This window comes from Epargyreus clarus, unplaced genomic scaffold (genome assembly GCF_041222505.1).
Source record: "Epargyreus clarus isolate Ecla_fem2 unplaced genomic scaffold, WU_Ecla_fem_2.2 ptg000003l, whole genome shotgun sequence".
NCBI classification, from domain to species: Eukaryota; Metazoa; Arthropoda; class Insecta; order Lepidoptera; family Hesperiidae; genus Epargyreus; species Epargyreus clarus.
Genome location: NW_027332211.1, coordinates 13,739,511 through 13,766,455, shown reverse-complemented (window position 1 = coordinate 13,766,455; position 26,945 = coordinate 13,739,511). Strand labels below are relative to the sequence as shown.

General features: G+C 35.5%; 1 protein-coding gene across 1 annotated transcript in view; it reads right to left on the bottom strand.

Moving 5' to 3' along the window:
* LOC140754729 (RNA-binding protein 38) overlaps positions 1-21,861 on the bottom strand; it is a 35,881-nt gene extending 14,020 nt beyond the window's left edge. Inside the window, exons 1-2 of the mRNA XM_073089809.1 lie at positions 21,470-21,861; positions 11,059-11,185 (exon numbers count right to left, since the gene is read on the bottom strand). Coding sequence (XP_072945910.1) covers positions 11,059-11,185; positions 21,470-21,691 — 349 coding nt within the window. The 5' untranslated portion in view covers positions 21,692-21,861. The remainder of the gene's footprint in view (positions 1-11,058; positions 11,186-21,469) is intronic.
* Positions 21,862-26,945: the final 5,084 nt, after the last annotated feature.

Here is a 26,945-nt window from a genome sequence, read left to right as displayed (position 1 = left end):
CCCTAATGACACACTTAAACTTCGAGCAGAGGTCCAATCTGAAGAACAACGATAATAAAATCTAGTTTATGAAGGTATGAAAGCACAATTTATTACTAAAAATAACGTTTGAAGTATAAAATAAAGAGTCACAAAGTCTTCATTATAATGACACGCTTAGTTTTCTTCGGAATGTGAGTTTTCGGTGGTTTTACGAGCAGGCGTGAATCGATTACCGCGGTAGCCGCTTCACTCAATAATTCAACATGTCGTCTAATGTTTGGACAAGTGCTAGTTCGGTCCTCATCAACACTCCCATATAATAAAACTTTAACAATGTTTTCATAATCGACGCCGGCCCGCCTGAAATCGTCGGTGGGCATAGCCACGTATTTAGAAACTAGGCTACAATATTACGTACCGCAGTAGTTAAAGTAAGATAAACAATATACAGTGTAGTATTGAAGCAAATTTCATATTCACGTTGACGTACAATAAATATACCTACATTCGTGTGAATAAAACATCTAAACAAACAGACTGGGCTGTAGTAACAGTTCTTTGTTTGAGTTTGTTAATATTTTAGTTTTTCTTTAATATCATAAAGTTAGAACGGATAGATAATCAAGATTTCAATATAAATATTTATAAAAGGGCTGATGTTCTTATATTCCCAAGGAAACGATAAATATTCCCTTGAATCTTCTCAGATTCACGCTTATTTATTTTGGCTCGATATCAGATGCGCACGCGTCGAAGACGGACAAGCATTTACGTCTCCATCAATGTCAGCCGATAGATTTCCATAAAAATATCGTGAAAATGTTTAGAATCAACGAATCTCGATAAGTCTGAATTCCAACTCGTATAAATCTATCGTCGGAATCAGCATTTTTCTTACACTCTGCTCCGAGCAAATTTTGTTATTCTAAAAAAATGTATTACCTTTTGTATTCATTTATTTTTTCAATACTTTATTGAAATCAGGGACCCTGTTTATGCAGCTCATTATCCCTGACATTTGTATAAAAAAGATTATCCATCGTATCTTATTGTGTAGCGAAACGAATGGGCAATGGCAGGTGACGAATACTTTTATTGAGTGCTTTGTCAGGATGCTGGGTGCTTAATGCTACGCTTTCATAAATCGCAACCCTTTTAACGGTAACCAGTAACGCTCCGCTGCACAATATGGCTTTAAACAGGACTAGTTTTAACGGACATCCTTTGACAAGGATTCATTTCGGTTGACGAGATAGCTTATATATCAGGTCCTAACGTATTGCGAGTGGCTGTGATCGCTAAACGGTCTTTGAAAGGTTAATTCTGTCCGATATATTTATGAAGGGTCCGGTAAACACACGTTATGTACAGCAGTCGTAAACCTTAATCTCTCAAGACAAACAACGGTAGACTAAACATGGTTCTCGGTGGGAACGGATTTAGGTAATGCGTTTATCCAACAATAATATCGGTGATGAGCTCTGGCATACCGATGCCGGTTCTAGCAACGTGTTTAAACGCTCTTTGAAAACTCTTTTCTTATCCATCACGTTCCTATCACATGTTTATGAATCAATCTGTCTCCCGTTTGAGTCATCTCGCTTTTAAAAGCATAAACGATGGAGTGATGAAATTTAAATTGGGAGTTGATTCCATTGGAAAATCGTTTCTCCTCTTTTAACAGTCGACATTTGAATACGTCGTTTTATGGCAATTTCAAGGTCGGAGGTGAAATTACGCGGTCATCCGGTCAACAAAGACCGCTTTTACTTAACCTTGCACGTAGTTAATGTACCTACAATTATAATACCATTTAAAGAAAACCATTCTAAATGACACCATAACGTCGGAGCACACCATTACTTACAAACATTTTACATTTTGGTTGCGTGTTAATAAAATTAATTATGCCTTTATCTACCTATTGCATGTCGTCATGAATATCTATTCTAAAGCACTTTAACTTTGACTGGATTAAAAGCATTGGAATTGATCATGATACTTCATTAATACACTAGATTGTTGTGTAGCTCAATAATTATTGTCTACTCTCCGCTAATTCTATTTTCGGAAATCTCGGCTATGCTGGTTTAGTCAACAAATTGGCTCATCGCATACGCTTTATATTTAATTTTGGCTCAATATGTATGTGACTAATATTATATTATACTAGACGAGTTTTAATAATTATAGTACATAAATTTATATGCTACTTAAGTAGCAGGAGCTGCTCGTTTGATGGTCTGGTTCATATTTAAGATTGACAGGTCAAAATATCGATCATTAAATCGATGAGAATTATCTATCCTAGAAACAAAGATTAGTAAAGATTACTCACTCCTAACAATAAAAATGTAACCAGTTTTGAGAATTGAAGTTTGCACTTGCAATATAAAAAAAAATGTAGTTTTTAGATTATTTACGAATGAAACGACATTTCTCCGCATTTTTCTTCGATTTCGTGTTTTTGCACCACTTAACTGCGCATGTGGGCATTGTTCCGCGTAAATCACACCATGACAGCCAATAAATGGCTAACTGAATTGTCAGCCGTTTAAGCCATTTATTGGCTTCCTTCAAGGCGGTGAGATATCTATATTTATCTATGCCTAAAAACTAAACGGTCTTTATTTTCAATTTTTTTTTCAGTGTAGAGAAACTAATATAGTGGTAGTTTCTCTACATATTCTATCCAATTAATTGGAAACAGTTGTTTGAGAATAAAACAATTTTAACGTTGATCGATTTTGTAAAGATTAATTAATTTCCATCAATAATAGGAAGCGCGAGGGGTAGACCAGAGCTAAATGTACAGTAGAGTAGCACGTACCGCGGTTCGTGCATACGGGGAACGAGGCATATGGCAGGACCGGTACGCCACGGCCAGGTGGCTCGTCATGCGCGCCCGCACCCATTGTGATCTGACCCTCCCCGGCCCCCCCTCGCAACCGTTTGCAACGAACCCGCGAACAATACCAGCCGAGCCGACCTCCACACGTAGCTGTAACGAGTCTCCCGGTCCATTCATCGCTTTCACACATCTCGAACCGTCACTATCAGCTGTTGGTCCTGTTCTGAATGTCAATATCATTCACCTATTCTCTGTCGGACCCATTACCAACGGTTCCAATGCAAATACGTCGACGTCGTCAACGGTAACAATAATGCGAAATCTTTTAAAATCAGAGTAGTTCCCAGATTTCAGGTTATATTCATCACGGCTGTGTCTATGCTTTTCTGTACGTCTTAAAGATGATGTAACCGGATGTCCGACATAAATTACCCGGGACTGTTTGTATGCGATTTACAACTTAGACCATTTAAAAAATACAGAAACCGTTCCATTCGAACAAGTTTTTTAGACAACATTCAGGCGTGAGGTTTTAAGAGAAATCCTTATACAAAAAATAATGATCATGTCTTCTTTACAGTGCCATTGTAATTGTATTTATTATCTTGTAAGTCTATGCATGTTGCACCGCAAGAACTTCCGTTGGATTGTTGGGATATTTTTGGGTAGGTCTAAATGTATGCTTCTACAAATTTTAATTTGTCTAAGATTTCAAGTTGTACGTATGGTCAAGCAAAATATAGTTAATCATTATTCCACTAACAATCTTGCAGCCTTCTCATAAAGTAGTCAGCGAGCCCTGATTGCTGTTATCAAGAACGACACGTCAATTGCGTACGCACGGAAGTTTTGTTGTGCATGTCATTCTTGTACAAACCTATTGTTGTCCACCTACATACCTACGTAGATGTATTGTAAATGAATTGATTATGTTGCTACTGTGACGTATTTACCTGGACGGAGATTTATCTTTACTAATCTTTTAGGTATCAAAGTGATCTGACGTTAAAGATAAGTCGCAAATTATTCCAAGAAATTTATGATTAGCAGAAATTATTCAGTTTCAAGAGCATCTTCTGTACACATAGCTTCGTAACTTAAATATATTGATGATTTTGTTATAATAAGAAAAGAAGTAGAAGAAAAACAATTAATGGAATAAAATCTGCAAAATAAACCTCTAAGTTGTGGTAACTATCAATCAGAACACTGCGCATTTTAAATTGAATTCTACGAATTTAAATAATTATTATTGTCTTATACTGTAACCTGTTAAAGTATGTTAAACAAAAGCTACTCATTTACTACTACAGTGAAACTTGGTTAAGTGGGACCTGGATAAGTGAGAAACCTCCATAACTGGAACTCATGCTGTGGGCCCAACACTTTGGCACTGAATTACCTCTGTTAGTGGGACGAGGTAAACCTCTATATCTGGGATTTGTTCTTTCGATTTATCATCATAGTTACCTCTATAACTGAGACAGCGAGTAAATTTTATATGCATAAACCTCTGTAACTGAGATAACATTGTTTGTTTACTCATTCTTATTCTACCCACAAATTCCACACGTAATTCCAAGTACGTAAGTACAAATTTTGAGCTTCAATTACCTTCAGTTTTAGTTTCGCTTTACTATCATACAGATGTTTATTTGAAAAATGTCCTGTATTCTCACCTCTATTAATGGAACCCTCTGTAAATGAGACAGATATTTATTTATACCTGTATATCTGAGACACTGGGTAAGTGGAATACCTCTATAAGTGAAACGACATTGCAGGTCCCTTGATGTCTCACTTAACCAGGTTTCACTGTATTTAGTTATATGAATTTTATGTAAAACTGACGTCGGATAAATTAAAATAATAAACTCATAATTGTTAATAGACAAAAGCAATTTAAAAAATCTGATGGCGCTTTAGAATCGTGTACCTCTATAATTTGATTTCCCTATTGCCCGATCAGCCCCATCTATATTTCTAATTGCCTTATAATTTCCCGTCAATCTACCTTAAGGTTAAAACGTAAATTATATCGCCTCATGAAGACATAAATTTGAAGCTGAAATTTCACGTTCAACAAGCTACTACATGGCTTACAAGGGTTGCGTGCGAGGCCCAATCAATTAGCAAGCCTCCTACCACCGCTTCCGTTTCCGAACGTTTAGGGACTTCCGGCGGGGTTCCGCCTAATCACAACGGTGTGAAACACGTCACCGGGACCGCGTTTTATTGTTACGACAAACGCTCGAATGTGAGTTATTGTCGCTGTTTTTAATACAAGATGTAATAAAAATGCAAAGAAAGCGGCGCCGTGAAGTTACGACATTTTTTTGTGACAATCATTTAAATTTGAATGTGAGTTATTTATTGTCAATACAATATGTAATATGCAAAGAAAGCTGTGCCGTGAAGTTACGACAATTTTTGTGACAAACATTTAAATTTGTATGTGAGTTATCGTCGAGGCCTTTAATCACTCGGTAACAGGTGATAAGAGTACGTAGAATGTGGAGCCGCGAAGTTACGACAAACGCAATAAGTTACGGTTGCTGTTTTTAATGAAATTAAAGGTTATAAGAATGCTAAAAAAATAATTGGGTAAATAGTAAATTAAATGCTCCGTATGTGATTTTTAAAAAGGCAGTGAATAAGATTGCCACGAAAGCTGCTTCGTGAAATTACGACAAACGCTCATCTGTGGCTTATAATATCGTAGTTTTTTCAACGCAATAAGAATTTTAAAAAAATCTAAAAAAAATCATAACTGGAAAACTTTATAGGAATTTTATAAGAAGGAATAGGACTATATAGGAAACCAAATATCCTGCCGTAATAAAATGTAAATATAAATTTCAATAAGCCCATTATTAGTATTTAAGCTTATAGGGTGCGGTGTTGATTCCTGACTACATTAGTACCTATTACTCTTTACTATCTATGAGTTGCACTAGCTTTAGTACATAACGCAGAAACGCAATCCTTTGTGTCAGAAATAGGTATGCTAAATACGTCTGCTCTAATTCATTGCCTTGAAAGCCCTGGCATATAGAATTTTCGAAGAAAAATTTGTTGATGGATTTTCTTGGCAGTTGTATTATAAATTCCGTCGATCCTTCTATAAATTGGAGCCATTTTCATGTCATTCATAACATCAGTCTTTAGTCTCCTATTAGTGTCTATCCGTCCGGCCTATTGACGTTTTTAATTCAGGGTTTTTCACGTCGACGTGGCGCAGTGGTCACCATAGCGGTCTGACGCGCAGAGCCTTACGGGTTCGATCCCCGGTCAGACAGATATCTGAATGATGAATTCGGATACCTTTTCTGGGTCTGGGTGTTCATGTATTCGTCTTTGTGTGACCCACGATATAGGGAATCCTTGTGTGGAGCTTTGAACGTCTTATGGCACGCCTTACTTTCCTACAATAGTGAATAGGTATCTACGCTGTCTCTGAGGCAGTGATCACAACCACTTCTCAAAGCTTTCTCAGGTACCCAACTTTATTTGCTACATGCATTTTTGCATAAGAAGCTTCGTTTACGCAAACAAACAAGTTTATCAGTTAACGATGATCTTGTATTACACATTAAATGTAATGTGGGAAGGAAAGCGGAATGAGGCTTTCGTAAATGTGATACGACTGAAGATAATAAACTGGTTCGACGCTGCACTTAAATGCACGGAAAATTAAAATGGTGGTCGGCAACAAATTAGTGTATCATTGCTGAACACGGGTATTGTCTCAGAATGAGGCGTTTAGGCGGTATTCTAACACGCTAGCTAAATGAAGATTGGTAGACGATACACACATTTGAGAACATTTCTTTTAACAGACTTCAAGGAAAAGAGGAGGTTCTCAATTCGACCGTATTTTTTTGTTTTGAAACATAGACGTGTAGACAGGTGTTTGGTGCTTTGCTTCACCATGATAGTATTAATTTGTAATACGCACATAACTTCGAATCAGCGGCGTATGTGTAATACGGATCCCCAATTTCAGAGGTCCCATTTTAAATGCTTGTAAAATGTACATGTAATGTAAAATGTGAGTGCGCCTTTGTAATATTGTTTGTACAGTGATATTTTCTAAACATTCCGTTTCAGTTTTACTGTTATTGCCTTGTTGTTTCAGCATTAACGAAGAAAGACAGGCGCCAAGGAATTTTATTTGCGAACGATTTGCAAACTCATTGTGGATCAAAGTCGCTGAAATAAATTAAAATAATCAAGTCTAAAAGTCTAAAATTTAAATTAACAAGTCATTTGTATCATTGATTAGGGTTCCGTACCCAAAGGGTAAAAACGAAACCCTATTACTAAGACTCCGCGGCTTGTCCGTCTAACACAGGGCTCTGCCCCTGGAACCGTTACAGATAGATACTTGATTGTTTTTCTTGCATGAAGTATTTTTGTTTCGTTTAATTTGAATGCAAATTTTGTTTGCGTTCTGTTAGTATATCTAAGCGATAAATAAATTTGCAAGCATGTAAGCCTATTATTATTTTTCTCCTAATTTATATTTAATGGCCTTGCATTAAGTGTGTGGTTCTTCAAAGCCCTTTTTAAGCTACCACATATTTAGTTAAGTTAAGGACTGAATTTAAGTTTTTTAAGTAAGTTTTTTTTATATGATTTAAATACCAAGCCTAACTCGGTACAATAATTTTCTCTTTTAGATTTAAATGTGTTCGTCAAGCTTTCTTAGTCCACACCTTCCTATACCTGACCTTCCCTATTTACTGTTCTACTACACGAGGATAAATAAAAATACCGGTATTAGCATCCCAACTTTTAAAACCGCTGAGAAAAAAATAATAACACTTCTTATACGAAAATGTCTACGTAGATAAATGAGAATCCTTAGTATTTTTTAAATAAAACAATTGGGTATAACACCTTTAAATACATAAATCTATTTATTATCAGTTATAGTAATAAATGATCACTGCATCGGCACGGAATACCACTCACCGATGAGCTACGCACTCAATAGATAACCGTGAAATAAAACTTTATCGTGCGATAATAACTTTATATTGGTATCGTGATAACCTGTCCTCGCTACCTATAACTTATTTAATCTTTAATTAAATTCGTATTTTGATAATGAAGTTAATAAAAATCTACGCTTGATTTTTTATAGAGAGACAACGAGGATGTAGGCCATCTGACTGTAAGTGGCGACTGCCCCCATGGACATCTATAACCAACCTCAGACAGGACTAGAGTCCTTCCTAAGCTTGACCACAGATGATTTACTACCCGTGAGAACTAAGTCGGAACGCCTCGTGTAATTGTCTCTCGTTTATCACACTTCAAACCAGAACAGCAGCACTTAATACTGTTGTTGTTAGATAGAAATAGGTGTGGTAGTTGTGCCTTCTTAGTCAAACGACAAAGGTTTTATCACTTTGTAAAATCTAGATATAACAATGTTATTAGACTTAGTACACATTCGAAATAGTACACAATTATTTTCGTTCTAATTGTTATTACAATAATATGTCGTAGGGCTTCTCAAAGTGGGGTACGCGTTCCCCTCAGGGTACATCAATTAGTCGTAGGGGGATGCAATAAAGTTCACGTAATGACGACTCGTTAACTGGCGAAAGCGACGGAAAAACTATATTTCTACTCTATTTTAACTACAAACTCATCACATTAATTAACAAATTTTAATAAAACACCTTCCTTGTTTTGTTTCATTTGTAGCCAGTTTTCTAAAGGGGTTCGCTATTGTCTTAAAAATCTAGAAGGGTACGCGGAACTCCATTTAAATTTGGGAAACCTTGGTCCAATAACTCTATTGTATAGAACTTATTTTTAATATTCTGGTGTTACATACCTACATGGATTACAATAGCTACGAATACCGATACAAAAACAATAAGCTGAACATAACAATTGAAACAAAGTTAATTTAAGCAATAGGTCAAGTAATTGACGATTTTATGACCATGCTTATTTTTCAAGACTTATAAATAAAACTGTTATGTTTTAACCAAAATTATATTAGTTATTTTAACTTAAAACTCCGTGGTTCTACTTGAGCGACACCTTAGACATACCTTTTGGATTATTATTAGTTTATTATAATTAAAAGTTAAATTAACGGCTATTATTATTTGTACAATAAATGAATACCTATAAAGAATATTTATGCAATTTAACTTATTTTTAATATTCTGGTGTTACATACCTACATGGATTACAATTGCTACGAATACCGATACAAAAACAATAACCTGAACATAACAATTGAAACAAAGTTAATTTAAGCAGTAGGTCAAGTAATTGACGATTTTATGACCATGCTTATTTTTCAAGACTTCTAAATAAAACTGTTATGTTTTAACCAAAATTATATTAGTTATTTTAACTTAAAACTCCGTGGTTCTACTTAAGCGACACCTTAGACATACCTTTTGGATTATTAGTTTATTATAATTAAAAGTTAAATTAACGGCTATTATTATTTGTACAGGTAGGAAGGTGGTAGAACCCTTTGTAGTTCGACTCCGGCGGCACCACCGCCACACCTATTTCTACCTAATAACAGCAGTGTTAAGCGCTGCTGTGTTCCGGTTTGAAGGGTGTGGTAAGGGAGACAGACTTTTCCGAGGCGTTCCAGCTTAGTCCTCAGGTGTAGCAGCGCATCTGTGGCCGATCTCAGGTAGGAATATCTTTTCCTATCTGGGGTTGATTGCAGATGTCCATGGGCGGCAGTAGCCACTTATCATCAGGTGGACTGCATGCTCGTCTGCTACTCTTATATTATAAAAAAAAAAAAAAAAAAAACAATAAATGAATACTTATAAAGAATATTTATGCAATTTAACTTAATTAATAATTAACCGAACAAAATCTAAACTAACGCACCATTCTTTGAATAAGTAGCCACAAAAAGAAGCCCTCAAAATTACGCAACAGTGCAGCGAGTACAGATGCAAGGTATGAGCAAAAATATTGATCGTGTAATCCTTATCCCTCGTGAGTTCCCCACGTTGTACGCTCCGAGGGATTTCTGCTACGTATTGACCCCCACAGAGCCGGTATTGTGTCACACGCGACGATCAATTTTTGTAACGGAGATAGAACGACAAAAAATAAAGTTTCGAACTCCGGAGCAAAAAATGCTCTACACAGCTGATAAGCGACGCTCCCAGACCTTCTGTGAATCAGTTACCCTTACAGAACAAACATAATGATCTTGTTACGTAATCTCATGGCTAAGAATGGGCAACCGTATGTTTACCTCGCGTTACAAAAAGTTTTATCCACATCGAATGTCATCCACATGGGTTTATCCTCGAATACTTATCGTTTCTTTACGATTTGTAGGAATTTCAATAGTATATAATAAGGGAGGAGTTTTTATTCAATGAATATTTTCTATTAATATAAGTATTTTGCATTCTATTATTTTTGGTTTGGTAGCCATTGACGAGTTTCAATAAATTCAATTTAGTTTTTCTCAATAATGATTTTAATCTTTTGCACTTGATCATAAGCAACCAAAACATCATAATAATTGTTCTATTATTTATGATTATCATCTAAGTACTATTCAATGTAAAAACCCTTTGTACTTAACTACATTATGCATGTGTGGCCTCTAGGTTGACGTGAGGTAATGTGAGGGCCGGATTGAAAATCAGTTTTGTAATCTGAACCTTTCGTGTTTTCAAGTTACGCAACATACGTTTTCAGTGTATTTGCATTTTTGTGACGATTTTCATGTTTCAGAGAAGAAGTTAAACCGGTCCTGGTTTTCATAATATATTATGTAAATAGTTTTCAGGCATTTAAGATAATTAAAAGGCTTGTTATTTTCTAAATTAACTGGAACAACGTGATGCAATATATACCTAGCCGCATCTGAGTTCAGAAAGATCCGTGCTCAACAATACGCCATTTTAAATAGTCACCAAATAAATATTTGTTATCCCTTTTCTATCTTTTTTTGAGATTAAAGAATGGCACTGAATGGATTTCTTGGTACTTAAAGCTAAGTGATACGGCAGACAGGCAGGCAGTCAACGTCATCTACCGACATTTGCAATACCAGAGGAGTCGCGAATGCATCGCCGGCTTTGAAGAAGAGTTCTTTTGCACCTTATTTAAAAAGACCCATGTCATAGCGTTCCGGGGATACCTCCATATCCTGTAAATTTATGGTAAAAATGATAGTGGAAATATTTATGAAATAAAATCCTTACCTGGCGCAAGGTTCCCTCTGGGCTTGGCTCCGAGGATAGCGAGGTTCACGTTCGCCTTCCTGCCATCGATGATGGGGTTGGGGTCTTTGCAAGCACGCTCCGCCGCCGCCCTGTCACCCATTATTACCTGTAAACAAAAAATAACATTTATATCTCATTTACATTATCCAAGGAAATTAGAATTACTATATCCTTTTTAAACCAAATACAAGTTTAGAAGTTAGTTATTGAAAGTTCGGAGTTGTGTTTCTTTTCCATGCTCTACGTTAATATACTCGTAGATACAACTTTTAACACAATAATAACACTCACACCCATAATATCCAATATAGACCTAATCAACGTCATTAGTCGTAGATGGATTTTAACGTACCCATATGTGATCATTATATACTAACTAGCTGACCGGGCAAACGTTGTGTAGCCATATAAATAAAAAAAAATGTTAAGAGTGTAAACAGAGAGACCCTTATCAATTAGGGGTATGAAAAATAGATAGTAGCCGATTCTCAGACCTACTGAATATGCACATAAAATTTTGTGAAAATCGGTATAGCCGTTTCGGAGGAGTACGGTAACTAACATTGTGACACGAGAATTTTATATGTAAGATATACCTTTTAAATATTAAAAAATCAGTTATACGTATTAAGGGCTCTATTTTAATCCCTACTGTGGCAGTATGTAGACAACTAGGCTATGTCAAGAAACTAGTGAATTAAAAACAAATTATTAATATAACGTAGCAATGTAGCTAGTTTATTCATGTGGATGCGTCATGTAGCTTTCTACTCACGTGCCTAAAGCACTTTACAAGGATCGGAAGCCACAATACTGTTACGGATTATCTTTACGTGTAACGTATTAGTTTCCGATTTCAGTTTTCTAGTTACCTACCTACTCGTATTAATTTGGTCTTTACTTAAATGCCTAGATGATTATTTAAATGTACCTAGAAAATATAAAACCTATACATTGGATTAATCTGAATGAAGAACTTACAAATTTTTATAAGTCTGTAAATGATTTTACCTACTTTGAAAGTTATCAATTTTTAAATTAAAGTAAAAAGTCAAAAAATCGTGCGTGTTTCAGTAGCCTGAAAAAGACGTGGGTAATAAATACAATTAATTTGTGATATAATAACAGCAATTATAAGTTGTACAACAAGACGGAACATTTAGCTTTTCTCCGAATTCTAACTACACAGGCACTGTCTATGCTTTTATATTATTGTCAAGTAAAAAAATAAAATAAATGTGAATTGTTCAGTTTCTATTGAATCAATTTTAATATACAATTTCACGTTACAGTGACGTGGTTCCGTCATTACCTATTGAAATGTATGCAAGAGCCGCAGGTCGCCACCTCGCTCCTCGGCCGATCGACCACTATTACCAGACCTCCGAACACTAGGCCCATAAATAACAATAAATGCAAAACAGAGACCAATTTAAACTGGACCACATACGAACATCTAGACCGAAGTCGATAGAAATGAAGTAAATGTGATGACCTCCAGATACCGAAGGTCTAATGACACTATGGTAATCTCTTTTCAATCGTCCTTAGTATATGAATTTTACAACAGAAAGGTAACACAAAAACATTTTTTTCCATTCTTACTTTAAATTGTATTACAAAAAGGAGTAAAGATATTTATCGGTGAGAATAATATTTATGGAACACGAATTAAACCCATAACGTCAAAATGTATTTCTATTTTCTGTATTTTAAACATGAAAGGACAGTGTATAATAGGTACAATGTACCTATTTGGTGAATAATTTCTCTTTTGTTTTTACTCATCACTTTCAAGTTAATTTCACTATTTGTTTTCTTTACCCTGCGGAAAAAAAATGTTTTTCAAGCGTACTTCATAGATTAGTAAAGATACTTCGCCGCCTTGAATGAAGCCACAAACGGCTTATTAGTAAGTTCTTTTTTTGAATTATTGACAAATAAAAACAATTTTGGAGAAAATTTACGAATAAATAACTAACACTGCGTAATTTACATAATAAATAAATCATTATTTCAAACATTTTAGCACAGAGACGTGGCAAAACTTTTTTACACAACTATTTCAATTCTCAAAACTGGGTACATTTTTTTGTTACGAGTGAGTTATCTTTACTAATCTATGGCGTAGCTATACGCTTCTATACATTTAAGAATATGAGATGTCGTTAGATTCGTCTTAATTTTGTGCATTGCCGCAATACTTCCCTTATCACTTTATTAAAATTTATATTTTTAAGCTAATATTTAAATTCTTAAGTTATTCCCACGAGCTATAACGCCTCGTGTAAAGTATAACTTGCATTACAGCGGTATTTGTGCAAGTAGGTAACAATTCTACAGTCACGACGTAAATTATAGTTTTATAACATTTATGAATGCTGTGCTGATAGCCCGATTGCAGTACTTTTCGATAAAGTGGTATTGTTGAAAGCCACCATAACTTTTCCTATATTTTACCCGACTGCTAAGGGAGAGTTATGTTTATTTTGTGTGACATGTCGTTCATATTGTTTTTTGTGTTAGTACCTAAATTAACATAAGAACAGAAATCAAATGTGTAGATTCTTAGTAAGATCTTAACTAACATATCTATTTCAAATTTGGCATATGCTAATACATACACCATATGCATATATCTAACACCTGTGAAATTTGAGAAATAAAGTCTCAACAATGTTTTGTACATTATATTGTTTCTTTTAAACATATTAGAAAATTAGAAAAAATATTTTACGGTTCGGAATCAAAATATCATACCATACCAGATTGGTAAGATCACAGACCTGTATTTTTTTTAGATACAGGTTTGTGGGTATGATTTATAACTTCCAAATTAATTATCATAAAGTGTGTTAAATGGATATTTGTTACAACAAAAATCAAATCAAAGTAAGTTTTTATCCTCACAGAAAATATGCACCCAACAATTGTAATCAGTACAATTTAATCGAAGCGCATAGTGCTAAGCGAAACGCACACGGTAAACCAAGTTAGGCACGGCTGTGATAAACTTATCGCGGCCTAACTAACTGTGTTTGTTTTGAAACTGCTGTACAGTCTTATTTCCATTTGATTATGAACCGATAGTGATATTTTGTGATAGGGCATTATTTTAGGTAAAAATGAATAAAAACACCAAGAACCATAGGAAAAACCATAGATAAATAGTTCTAGAATTGCTTAAGAATTGTTAATCAGGGTGCCTGTTTTTTATGTTTTTTAATTTGTTGCAAATAATACTTTTATTTGTTTTTTTATCTTTAATCAATTCACAGAATTTATATACACGCTTTACCTTAAAAATTTCGACCCTATTCAAGAACATCACAAATTTTAAAAAGATTCTAAATCACTATTGCGATCAAATATCTTATATATAAAATTCTCGTGTCACAATGTTAATTACCGTACTCCTCCGAAACGGCTTTACCTACCGATTTTCACCAAATTTTATAGGCATATTCAGTAGGTCTGAGAATCGGCAACTATCTATTTTTCATACCCCTAAGTGATAAGGGTTGTTCACCCTTAACATTTTTTTATTCATATGGCAACAACGTTTGCCGGGTCAGCAAGTTACTTATAAAATAAGTCTTAATAAATATTTGTAATAAATATTTTAAAATCCATATTGGTATTCGATAATAGCCTGTAATGACACGTGAATGTACATAATATAACTTACCATATCGTGACAAAATATAAGTACCTACTTGTATAAAAAAGTTTTATTTATTACATGTGTTAGGACTACAAATTGTGAATTTCTGTATGAAAGCTTTGGATTCGATTTTAAATAAGAAAATGGGTCAATTGTGCCTTGGACTCGCAATTTGACGATTCTGTAAGACTACACAACGTTTTTAACGTATTTGACAAAAAATGTTTATTTACTAGTTATCAATTTATTTCTCTTTTTATGATTTGTTAGGATATCCGACATGATAACATGTTCTGTAAACATTTTAACCGGTTACCTATTTAACTACCGGCTCAAAAGATACTGTTCCTTAAATAAAAAACGACGGACGGAACGAAGGACCGATAAACGTAAACGTAATAATGATCTATTATGTACGGAACCCTAAAAAATAATAATAGTAATTAAACAAACTTTCTAGTAGATAGAGATAGTGACAAGCTCCATAGAACTACTAAAATATGCATGTACCTACACATAGGCGATGGATGATCGTTATTTTATTGTCTTGCACTTAAGTGGGATCGATTTTATTATGACTTGTGTCATTATGTTGATTAAAATGGTTTCACGTTAATTTGTATTATACATCGTACATTTCTTTATTATACAAGTAATGTAATGTGCTAATGTATTTTTTATTTACGTTAAAATATTATTCGTTTATAAATTCTAATTTTATGGTCTGAAAAGGTAAATATATTAAGTATAAATTATACGTATTTATACCAAGACTATTTTATTACAGAAAAATACTTAATATATTTCTTAATAAACGAGTTATTGTTAATTACTAGATATTCGTAATTTCGTACTTGAAAGATACAGGTGGCGAAACAAAAGACGCCTGAAATGTGGCTTATTGTAATACTGAACACTTGGCACCATACTGGCTTTGTACAAACATAAATACTTGTAGGCATTCTTTTATGTGTTCGCGTGTATGATCTTTATATGTGCAATAAAATAATATAGGGACATATTTTATTATTTTTAGGTAGTCATAATTGATAATTGAATTCTATACCTACTTAATTACTTACCTAATATATTCGATCAAAATGTAACTATACTACGATAAATGTTGGATAATCGACAAAGAAAAGAATGACTGAAATTGGAATGTAAAATAAAATATACTTCCGTGAAATCTCTATTAAATAATAACCCTAAAATACTTCAAAACAATTGTTCTTTAAAATAAACGACACAAAGAAAGAAATTACGCTTATCAGTAAAAACAAACAGTGGAAAGTGTAGTCGTTAAGCGGCTGTTAACACACTAAACTCATTTTAGTTCCTGCCTTCCTGCCCAATAAACATTTGCATAATTCCGAGCAATAATACGTGGCAATTACTAGTTTCACGGTGACTTTGCCCGCATAAGGTATTTTGATTTTATGCAGGCGTCCTAGGTATTTCAAAGCAAAAGTGGCTTATCTCTAGCCCATTTCTTCGGATAATTCTTTATGAAATCAATGTTATAAAGAAATACAGAAGAAAATGTAGCAATTTTACATTGTACGTAAGAAATTGGTCGGTTCTACTCTATCAACACCCAAAGATTAGTTAATTTTGTGACTCTGTTTATTTGGGTAAATCTTGAATGTACCTCACTAACTTGTCGATAAAAAGTAAAAAAAATGTACACAAAAAAGCGCAATTGTGACCACCAGGTAAAAAATAGAAAAATATTTTAAAATTTGTTTTAGAAATATTGTAAGAGTTGTACTCGTAGTATGTAAAATTGACATCGTTTTAATTATTATAGTTTGTTCTGCTATTTCACGATCCTGGTTTGAAACAAAGATAGTTTGATATAAAAATGCTTAAAATCTCAGTAACCGCATTTGATTTTCATGGACGTCTCACGTATCTTACCAACAATACTTCAGTGTAGCGGAAATAATTCATTTACTAGCTACTCATTTATCTACGATAGCAATCAACGTCTGTCTGTATTGTTAAGGACAGAAACATTTAATCATTTCTAATTTAGACTTATAGTAGACAGTGCTTCTGATTTTATGTTTTTACTATAAGCGTGGTTATATCTTTATGAAGGTCCATTAGAAGTGGTGTAAACTTCATCTGCAAAAACACCTCCCGAACCTCCAAATGTAACTATAAATCACGTTGAATTCCGTGTATCGTGGGTGTCGTAGACATACATATGAGTACACGAGCATTTAGACCCAAAATTTCCTAATTCATTACTTAAGAACTAAATTAAATATTTAAATACCCAAATTACTTAATTTTAAATTCATTATTAAAATATCTGCCTCGGAGACTGAACCCGGAACGGCGCATCAAAGGAGTCAAAGCGTGGGTCAAAAAATCATATCAATAACATAACTTATTCCTTATGAATGGTCAGTGATAACAGAATCCAGTGCTATGCATGCCTACGGGTTACGACGTAGTCTCGTAGCGAGAGGCGGGCCCGACCGCCCAATTGTTTCGCATCTCGCCACGCCTCGCTGAATTCTACGATTCCACTTATACAAGTTTTTCGACAAACGGAAATAGATAACCGATTTGGTTGGCTTGGTTACACGTTAGTTGTAGGTAAACGTTATGTACTAAGGACGATTTGAGTCATCAGTAGCAATTGCAATACGACATCTAATTTAAAAGTTTATGTTTAGCTTAAAGGTTATGTGGCCGCTGTGCGACTTTACTCTTGACTTCATATTAACCATGGGATCCTTCTATCAAAATATTTGATCGAAAATGGAATTAGACAAAGGACTAATGTTGTTTGTTATTGATTGCACCTGTTGAAAAAAAATAGAACGATCGTCGCCGTGGATATCGGCTAATGGTTTTGGCCACATAGGTACCTATCCATTCCATTTCATGCTTGCGATTTCCATAAACTCGAAATTTGAAAATCATCCAAATTTTGAAGAAAATCTCTTTTTTTTTCAACTATTTCTAAACTACTAAGTGTACACACCGACAGCAATCGTAGGAATAAATGTCCTTTCATATTAGAGCCGGTGAACCGGTGTTCTCAAACTTTTGGACTCATTATTGTCAAGCGCTTCCCAATATTTATATTTTAGTTTGAACGTGTCGTATTAGACAAACTCGTATTTTTTCTGTATAATATTCTGAGACATGGCCCGTGTCTGCGTGGTCGCGTTACGGATAGTATAAATATGCTTACACATTGTACAGAACGAAAGTTAACGAAACTATTTTATTTTGTCTGTACATATTCGATGTCTGTACCTACATATAATTTATTGCACCGACTATCGGACGACTAGAGCCAGACGTCCAAATAGAAAGCGTCCCAATATTGGTTAGACAGGACAATTAAAGTTATCGTTGCAAATAGCCAGTTTGAAACGTTCTTTGTTAAGTTTATAAAAATTGTGTTGTGTTCATTTTTAGGCAAATTAATCATAAAACGTTGTTATGTTTTGAAATATTATCTTAGAATTCTTAACTATCTTGAACTGGATTGGAATACTGCTTAACAAGGTAATGTAGTGTTTTCTAAACTATCACACGTATCCACACTATCAGAAATCTTTCTAAATTAGTAGTCAGGTCCTTTGAAAGCATAAAAACGGTATGTAGATAATTAGTCATCCATTATCTACCAGACGTTTTAACAGGTAATTCTACAAGCACGCTAGGCAATCATATAGATAATTATTCCTAATATGACATGTTTAGGCACAAGAGTATATAGGTTATGATAAATTTTGTTATGTTTACCAACTTAGCTCATCAATCATAGCTTTTTGTCAACATTATCGAAATCTTATCGATGATTAGTATCTACAAATATGGAGCATTAATGTTGTTAAATGTTCAAAGAAAATACCATGATTTGTTTGATGATGGGCCTTATAGCTGGTATACTTTGTAAGTTTGCTGCTTATTACAACAATTGGTTCAAACATTGTCACTCCAAATTACAATTAATAGTCTTATTTCTACCTACTTTTTCGTTAACTTAACATTAGTAGGTCTACTCTACTTTTTATTTAAATAAAAAAATCAGTAAAGAAAAAAATGTATATCAGTAATTTTTAAAACAACAAACATGACCCATCCGTGTCATCTAGATTTAAAGTTATTTCATTAGACGAAAACAGAGAAATCCATTTTTTATTGTTTTCCATATTATTGTTTTTATTGTTCAGGGTAAACTGCGAAACTAACGAACCGATTTGGAAGAAAGTTGGCGGGAAAATCATGAGGTTTACAGGGAGTAAACATAGGCCACTCTGTACTAGAAAATGTTTAAAAGTCAAAAGCGTAACCAATAAAAATTAGGCGTACCATAATGCTACTTCATTTAAAATTAATAAGCATTTTTTTAATTTTCCGACTAAGTACTACATCTAAGATAGAAACGGTTACTTTATTTTAGCGGATATCCCGTATCTACGTTCATAGGAACAAAATTAGCTATTATTTAATCTATGTTCTTGAGACATTTTCTCTGTTGTAAAACCCCACTGATGAATAGCAGAGACCATATGGTTGACACTACAAATAAAGTAAACAATTTCAATATTTCTAAATAGCGACAATTTAAATAGTTATAAAATTAATAAATAATAAGAAAGTATTATAGTATCGTCTTCAAACATACATGAAAAGTACTGATATATTTGGTATCTGACAATTAATTTATATAAAATTACGCGACTTTATATAAATTCATTTTCAGACACCATACTTACTCGTAAGTAGTCCATATTACCTTGCGCGTTGCATTAAATTTAAAACTAGTTTTCATGAAAATAACCTGTACTGTAATGTGTACACGATTTCTACCAATGAATTTGTATGAAATGTCACGTATTCCAATCGTTAACCTGCGCGCTGAATTAAACTTGAAATTGGCTTTTCAGTGTTGCTAAATAGTCGATAAGTGAATTTTGATAAGCCAACCTTTCTACATAAGCTTCTATACTTTATGTTATTTTCCATCGTTGATGTAAAAAAATACATATTCCTAAAGACAGGCAGCGCTAAATGAGTTTTTTAATTTAGATGTCGAAGCGGTACAAAATATCAGTCTTAGCAAGGTGTATTTTTTAAGTTTTATTCGCTGTGCACGTACGACCGTTTCGCCCGCACAGTATCGGATTACGGTCTTTTGTCTTCAAAATGTACTCCAACACGTCCCGAACTACCCTGTTCCTGCCCACCGAACATCTAGCACAATCGCCTTAGTACAACGTTAGAAACAACCTGTATTGCGATTTGCTTAAAGTTCAAAATATGAAACAAATTTCAAGCCAACTCAACATTTTGTTCGTTTCGTTCATTTCATAATACATTTTAGATACAATTTTCTGAACGAAAAATGCTAGTGTACGTAATTCGTATTTGTTAAAGAAAAAGAAATAAATAAGCAGGTACCGATTCCCCGATAAGAGTATTTGAGCGCCATTGGTTTAAATTTGCATTTCCAACATTAAAATATCATTTTGATTGCATTAATAAAAGAAAATTATTGTACGTATTTACATTGGTATGTATGATTGGATGTTTAAAATTCCATAAACACAAGTATTTGACCTGTTTTTTCGCCATTATTTTGTTTAGCAACACAATGACAAGCGAGATGTAAATGGGAATAAGGTTTCTTTACACAATATTGTATACGCACGATACATACGCAATATAGTATTTTTTATGTACGCCATCAGTAGCTTCTTAATAGGTAAAATATTAATGTAACTGTGAAAAATTAAATACAGAAATCGACCATATTCGGCTTACACCGTAACCCTAGACATGTCGCATATAGTGCATTGCGATTATTACAGCTATTTGGGTGTCACGGCGAGGGTGCAACGGGACAAGCTTCCCTCCCTCAGGGTAGCCCTACCCTTCAGAATTGAAAATGGGGTTGTGATTCATTTCCCACGAGTCCCGCTCACGCTGCACAAAAGCCTCAAACTTTATTACGTTCAAAGAGATTTACTGGAATGAAATTGGTTAAAAACTTCACTATAAGATGCATCTGTTCATTGTCGCGTCAGTAGTACGTAGGTACATATAGGTAAGAAATAAACATAAAATTTTCGATCGTGAAATTGCAGTTATTAGGAAAGCCAATAGCTACACGACTATACAATTAAACTTGCCCTATTGTAATCGTTACACGTTAGCTGTGGAATAGAAATGTTAATCGGTAGATATATATCGATGAATAAATAAAATTTAATTACTCGACTCGCGTCAACGTTATTTTACCTAATTTTCATTTATATCTGTTATGTCGTCAATGCGACAAGATATAATTTATCTTCGTGCCATGATTGCGTAGCCAAAATCAGTGCGTAATTATCGAAATAGTCCTGTTTGTATTGCAAAATGAGGTGTCATTTTAAAATCCCCTATTCACCTGCGTGGCGCACACGACTTCCGTGTTAGATGTAATTTCGCGATACAACATGAGTGTTTCCAATGGGTTGGATGTATTGTGGTAGCGGTGAGGTGCGATAACGTGGTTAAATGTGCGATATGCCGCCGTTTCAGAGCCGCCGTCAGTCGTATGCGCACACGAGTTTACGTGTCAATTCAGCTGAATAAACGCGCCCATCAGAACGTTATGAAAATCGCTTGAAACTTTATACAGTATCTAGGCAAATGGATCAAAATATAACTATCATTACGAGTTAATTATAACTAAAAAATACTCACAAAGCCATATCCTCTGCTCTTGCTGGTTTGTCTATCCGTTATGACGACCGCCTCCTCTATGTCCCCGTAGACCGCGAAGTGTTCCCTCAAGCTCTTGTCCGTCGTGTGGTACGGCAGACCTCCGACGAAGAGTTTCGTCCAAGTTGTGTCCTTCTGGCCGGGCAGCGCGCCTAAAGCCAGCAGCCCTTCGGGCTCGGCCGGCAGAGCGCCCGCCATCAACATGCCTTGCACCGCCTCCGTCGCGCCGGCCACCGTTGCACTCTCTGAACACTGTCACCGTCCGCTGCAGCGGATCAGAACGCACGAGCGTATGTTTCGGTGTAAACACTGATGTGGAAGGGTACGAGCGTTCGGCGTGGTGGTTGCGCGCGGACTGATGCTCGGTCGCGGCGCACGTGGCGCTCCGTCACTAATTTTAACCCCCGCCGCGCTTCCCCCGCCGGTCACCAGATGCGTCGGCACCTCGGCACCGACCCGCCGGCGGGCCACATGCGTTGCGTGCCCTACTGCCTACCACGCTACCCTCCATCACGTAATGATATGCCTCGTTATCAGTCCTGTTGGTTCTGTTATTACACGCACCTATTCTACCCCTCATCCTTTACGTCTTATGTTAGACTCAAACTCAGCTTTCCTATAGGTAGGTTTCGACTCTTTCTAAGCTTCTTATAGAAACTTAGCTTTGGAAGCTATCTAAGTTGCGCTACATTTTATCAAGATAAGATAAACATCCGGTGCGCACGTCGGAATCCACTTTATCGGAGATGAGCATACTCTACCGAAGTACACCGGAACACACTTTTCTATTTATAATAAGAGACAAACTTTTTTACAGAATAGAAATAGCAAGAACATGTAGTCCAGCTGATGGTACAGGGCCACTGCCGCACATGGATATCGATAATCGACTCCAAATACGATTAGAGTCCTACCTGAAGTCGACCTCAGATGTATGGCTTAATTAAAACGTCTTGTTGCTTCTCCCTTACCCTTTAAATCAGACCAAAGTAATGCTTAAGAAATTAGTATTACTGTAGTGCCTCCGGAGACGAACTTTAAGTACTACACTACTACTAATCTTACGCTATACGTATGCTTTGTAATACGGGGAGGTTGTAGATAAATTTACCATAAATAATTTCCATCGGTCTCAAATATCACCGAGCAGGAAGCCATCGCGATCGGCGTGGGTCGGTGGGAAACGCATTGTTCTAGCGGGTGTGTGGAGCCAATCACTTCCTCTGGCCATTGTTGACGTATCGCTTCTTATTTGAGAAAACTCTTCCGCCGAAAACCGGCCATATAGTATTCATGTACATTAAATGCATTACGGCGGACGAACGAATTATTCGGCAGCTTGCTTCTGTAAACCATAATCATAATAAATCTTGTTTGAAGAAGAATCACAAATAACAGCAAAAAACAAATATTACTTACAGTACAGTACAGTACAGTAGTCAACACTCTTTCACTTCGGGACAACAATTAGTCACTTGAGGCAATCATAATTAATAATAAATTATATCATTAAAATATTAAAAAATAATAGAGCCGTAATAGTGTTTTACTGTAAATGATATTAGGTAGGTTCTATTACGAAACGTACAGAACATTATTTACAGTTTACAATTGTCACAAAAGCAATATAATAACTAAACTAAATCTTTTACCTGTAGGTTTTCGGTGGTAAAACCCGTTGTGGTTCAACTTCCGACGCTTCCGGCACCTATCACAGCAGCGTTAAGCCCTATTTTTTTCTGGTTTGAAAGGTGATAAAGGAGACATAGTTTTCGGAGACGTACCTTACGCTTTATGGTGACGATGCATCTGTTGCCAAACTCAAGTGGGAATTTTATTTGGAGTTGATTACAGACGTCCATGGATGACAGTGGTCAATAACCATCAAGGGTACAGCACGCTCGTTTGTAACTTACACTAAATCGATAAAAAATTTAAATCGATTAAAGATTTAGTTGTCAATAAAAGAGATGGAAGTGAGGAAATTCCGGAATCCTATAAATAATAATATTCTCGTCTCTATGTAGAGCTGTTCAAGACTCTATCCTGTCTAAGAATCACGCCGACGTGAGCTCCATTAATTTCCTTCAGAAGTCTCACTTTAGTATGTTAAGTTTACTTCATATTATACCAAAGTAAACAGGTAAAGAGTTACATAACATGCGAGTACCTATTTAAGAATAGGAGTAGCAGACGTGCATGCAGTCCACCTGATGGTAAGTGGCTACTACCGCCCATGGACATCTGTAATCAACCCCAGATAGGATAAAATATTTCTACCTGAGGTCGGCCACAGATGCGCCTCTACCCCTGAGGACTAAGCCGGAAAGCTTCGGAAAACTATGTCTCCCTTACCACCCTTACCACTTCAAAACGGAACACAGCAGCGCTTTTTTTTTTTGTTCACGAGGGGGAAACCTTCAAAAGGTACCCGATTCCGTGGGAGCGACACAGGGTTATGTGGGACTCTTACTGCACTAAAACCCCCCCGGTGGCCGTCCTCAGCGCTGCGTAGAGGACTCCGGGATCTCCAAAGGAACGCAATCGGAGTCTTCTTAGTGCATTGCCCCGTCGGGCTCCGCCCAGGTGAGCGTGTCGCTCACCGCACCATCTGGTGCGTACGACGGTATGCGACCACACATACCGCCGTCCTTCCCGGGGCCGTTGGCCGGGCGGTTCGAGCTCCCACCCTTGCCACCCACGACCCCAGAAGCCCCCTTTTTGTCGCCTCTTACGACAGGCAGGGGATACCGTAGCCCTATTCTTGTCCCGGAACTACAGGGATAACACAGCAGCGCCTAACACTGCTGTTATTAGGCAGAAATAGGTGTGGCGGTGGTGCCGCCGGAGTCGAACCAAAAAGGGTTCTACCACCTTCGATGTCTTATGTTACGTTACGATAAAATCTATTTTCATTGTTTAATGCGTATTTTTTCTATGTTCAGGCAGCTAAAAGTGGTGCTACGGTTATGAAATCAAAGAGATATGCATAAATGAATTAATAGTAGTAGTAAATTTGTTTTGAACTATCTACATTGATCATAATGGTGGTAATAGTGATAGCGTAGTTGTTTGAAATTCAGCCTCTCTATCTGGAAGTTCCAAGGTTCAAAGCCTAAGCACGTACCTCTAATATTTCGAAGCTTAATATTTTTTTAGCTTTATTTTTAGGTTTCTTGAGAACTCTATAAAATAAATAATGTCTCAGAGGTGTGTGAACTCTACCAATCCGCACTAAAGCAGTGGTAGACTGTGGCCTAAACAATCTTACTATGACAGGTAACCTTTGCCCTGAAGTGGTACTTTCATGGGTTAACTACGAAGTGTAGTTTTAAGATTACCTACAACTAGGTGAATGCAAGTGCCGCAGTTGCTACCCTGGATGTGTTTTGATTGAAGTCCCATTACAATGACCACAGACCTGTATTGTTTGTGATAATGACTGTTGTCCAAATGAGTGTCACACCCATTTGCTTTTTTCGTTGTGTTCAATAATCTTAATATATAGGTATAACTCAAAGGTGACTGACTGACGTTGTGATCTATCAATGCACAGCCCAAACCACTGGACGGACTGAAATTTGGCATGCAAGTAGATGTTATGACGTAGCATCCGCTAAGAAAGGATTTTGATCTATTCTACCCCCAAGGGGATAAAATAGGGGATGAAAATATTACTTCGTAACGCGAGCGAAGCCGCGGGCAAAAGCTCGTAATGCATATGACACGATCGAACCGTATAGTTTTTAAACGTTTTTGTGTATTTTACCTTGACGCTATCATACCTTCGACAAAATTTACAATGGCCAAAAGCTCAAAGTGTAAAAAACCTTATTACCATATGATGTCATGCGTGACGCGAAATTTCAGATTAGAGGTATAAAAAAATTATTTCAAAACCTACCATCTGCCTCCCCAACGAGTGGGGTGGCGTATGGCAGCTGGCATCGCACGCGCACACAATGCCCGCGATCAATGAACCCACGGGGTGGGTGCTAGGGATGTAGGGCTGCAGCTCCGAAAGTTACGAACCGGTAACCGAAACTGTCGGATCTCATACATAATATAAAGAGATTATTAACAGATTATGAAATAAACGATATATTTAAAGCATATTATAAAATAAGTGATTGTTAACATGATAAATAACAAAGTTAAATCTAAAGTAGCTCTTAACGCACATATTCAATCAGCTCAAGTAACTCCCACAGAGTAATCTCCGACAAAGAATGTACCCTGAAAAGCGGTGGTGGATTTAAAAAGCGTTAAATAAGAATATACTTTGAATAAAATATTTTAATTAAATAAGACATACATATATATGTACGTTTCTTCGATATACCTAACTACCTACTTCAATATATCACAAATTAAAACACATTTGAACCGTTTTAGAATAGAAAGTAAGTTAATAGAAAAAGCTATATTTTACTCCCATATCGTTACCAAGAGTAAAAAAGTAAAAGCGTACGAGAGCATATCGTAAATAAAGAAACAAATACGAAGAAGAAGGTTTACAGAACAAAAATTATGTACCTTCTGTAAAAAGTAACCTTAGTTGTTATGTCAAACACCTAAGACGTTATAAATAATAATAATCAATAAGTACTGAAACTGACATGGCATTTTTCTTTTTACTTCACACCCGAAATCTGTAGATCCGAAACCAAACATCAGGACAACACTAGCCCACCACACTGTGCGATACTCTTTACTCAGAGATCACAAACAAACGCTCACCGCTATTATATTGAATCGTGCAAAGCAAAGGAAAGATTCTCCTCAAATGGGAGCAACAGCTGATCATTTTTTGTGTATTGCCGGCTATAAATTAAAATTACTAAAGACTGATTTTTCTTGTTATCTATTCCTTTTTGCAATGAAATTATATTCGAAACAACGCAAAAAAAACTACATTACAAATATCTACAATATATACCTATAAATTAAATATAAAGTCTATATAATAATTACTTTGTAGGTATAGATGGGTTGTTATTAGACATCCTTAAGTATAAAAAGTAGACACAATAAACTGAATTTCATGTAAAACTTTCCTAAAGATATTAACATGCTTTCAATGAAAGCAAATTATCGATAAGACTAGTTTAAAGTTTAAATAAGTATATTAAATTGTATACATTCACAATGATCACCACTTGATCATCATTAATTACTTGTTACAATGAATAAACTCTTCTCTGAAAGAATATCCTTTTAATTTCCTTTCCAAAACGAGTGATCCAACATCCAACCATGCCAATGGTTTACAACTTTACAAGTATTATTTTTATTTATTTCAACCCTATTAAGTTAAGTTCATAAACCATGAGCATTATTTTAGCATGATTTCTTGGAAACAATTGACTGATTAATGATTATATTATTATCATTAAAGTATTAACAAAACAATTTAATTCATGTCTATCGGTCGAGCCATTTACAAGATGCATTAATA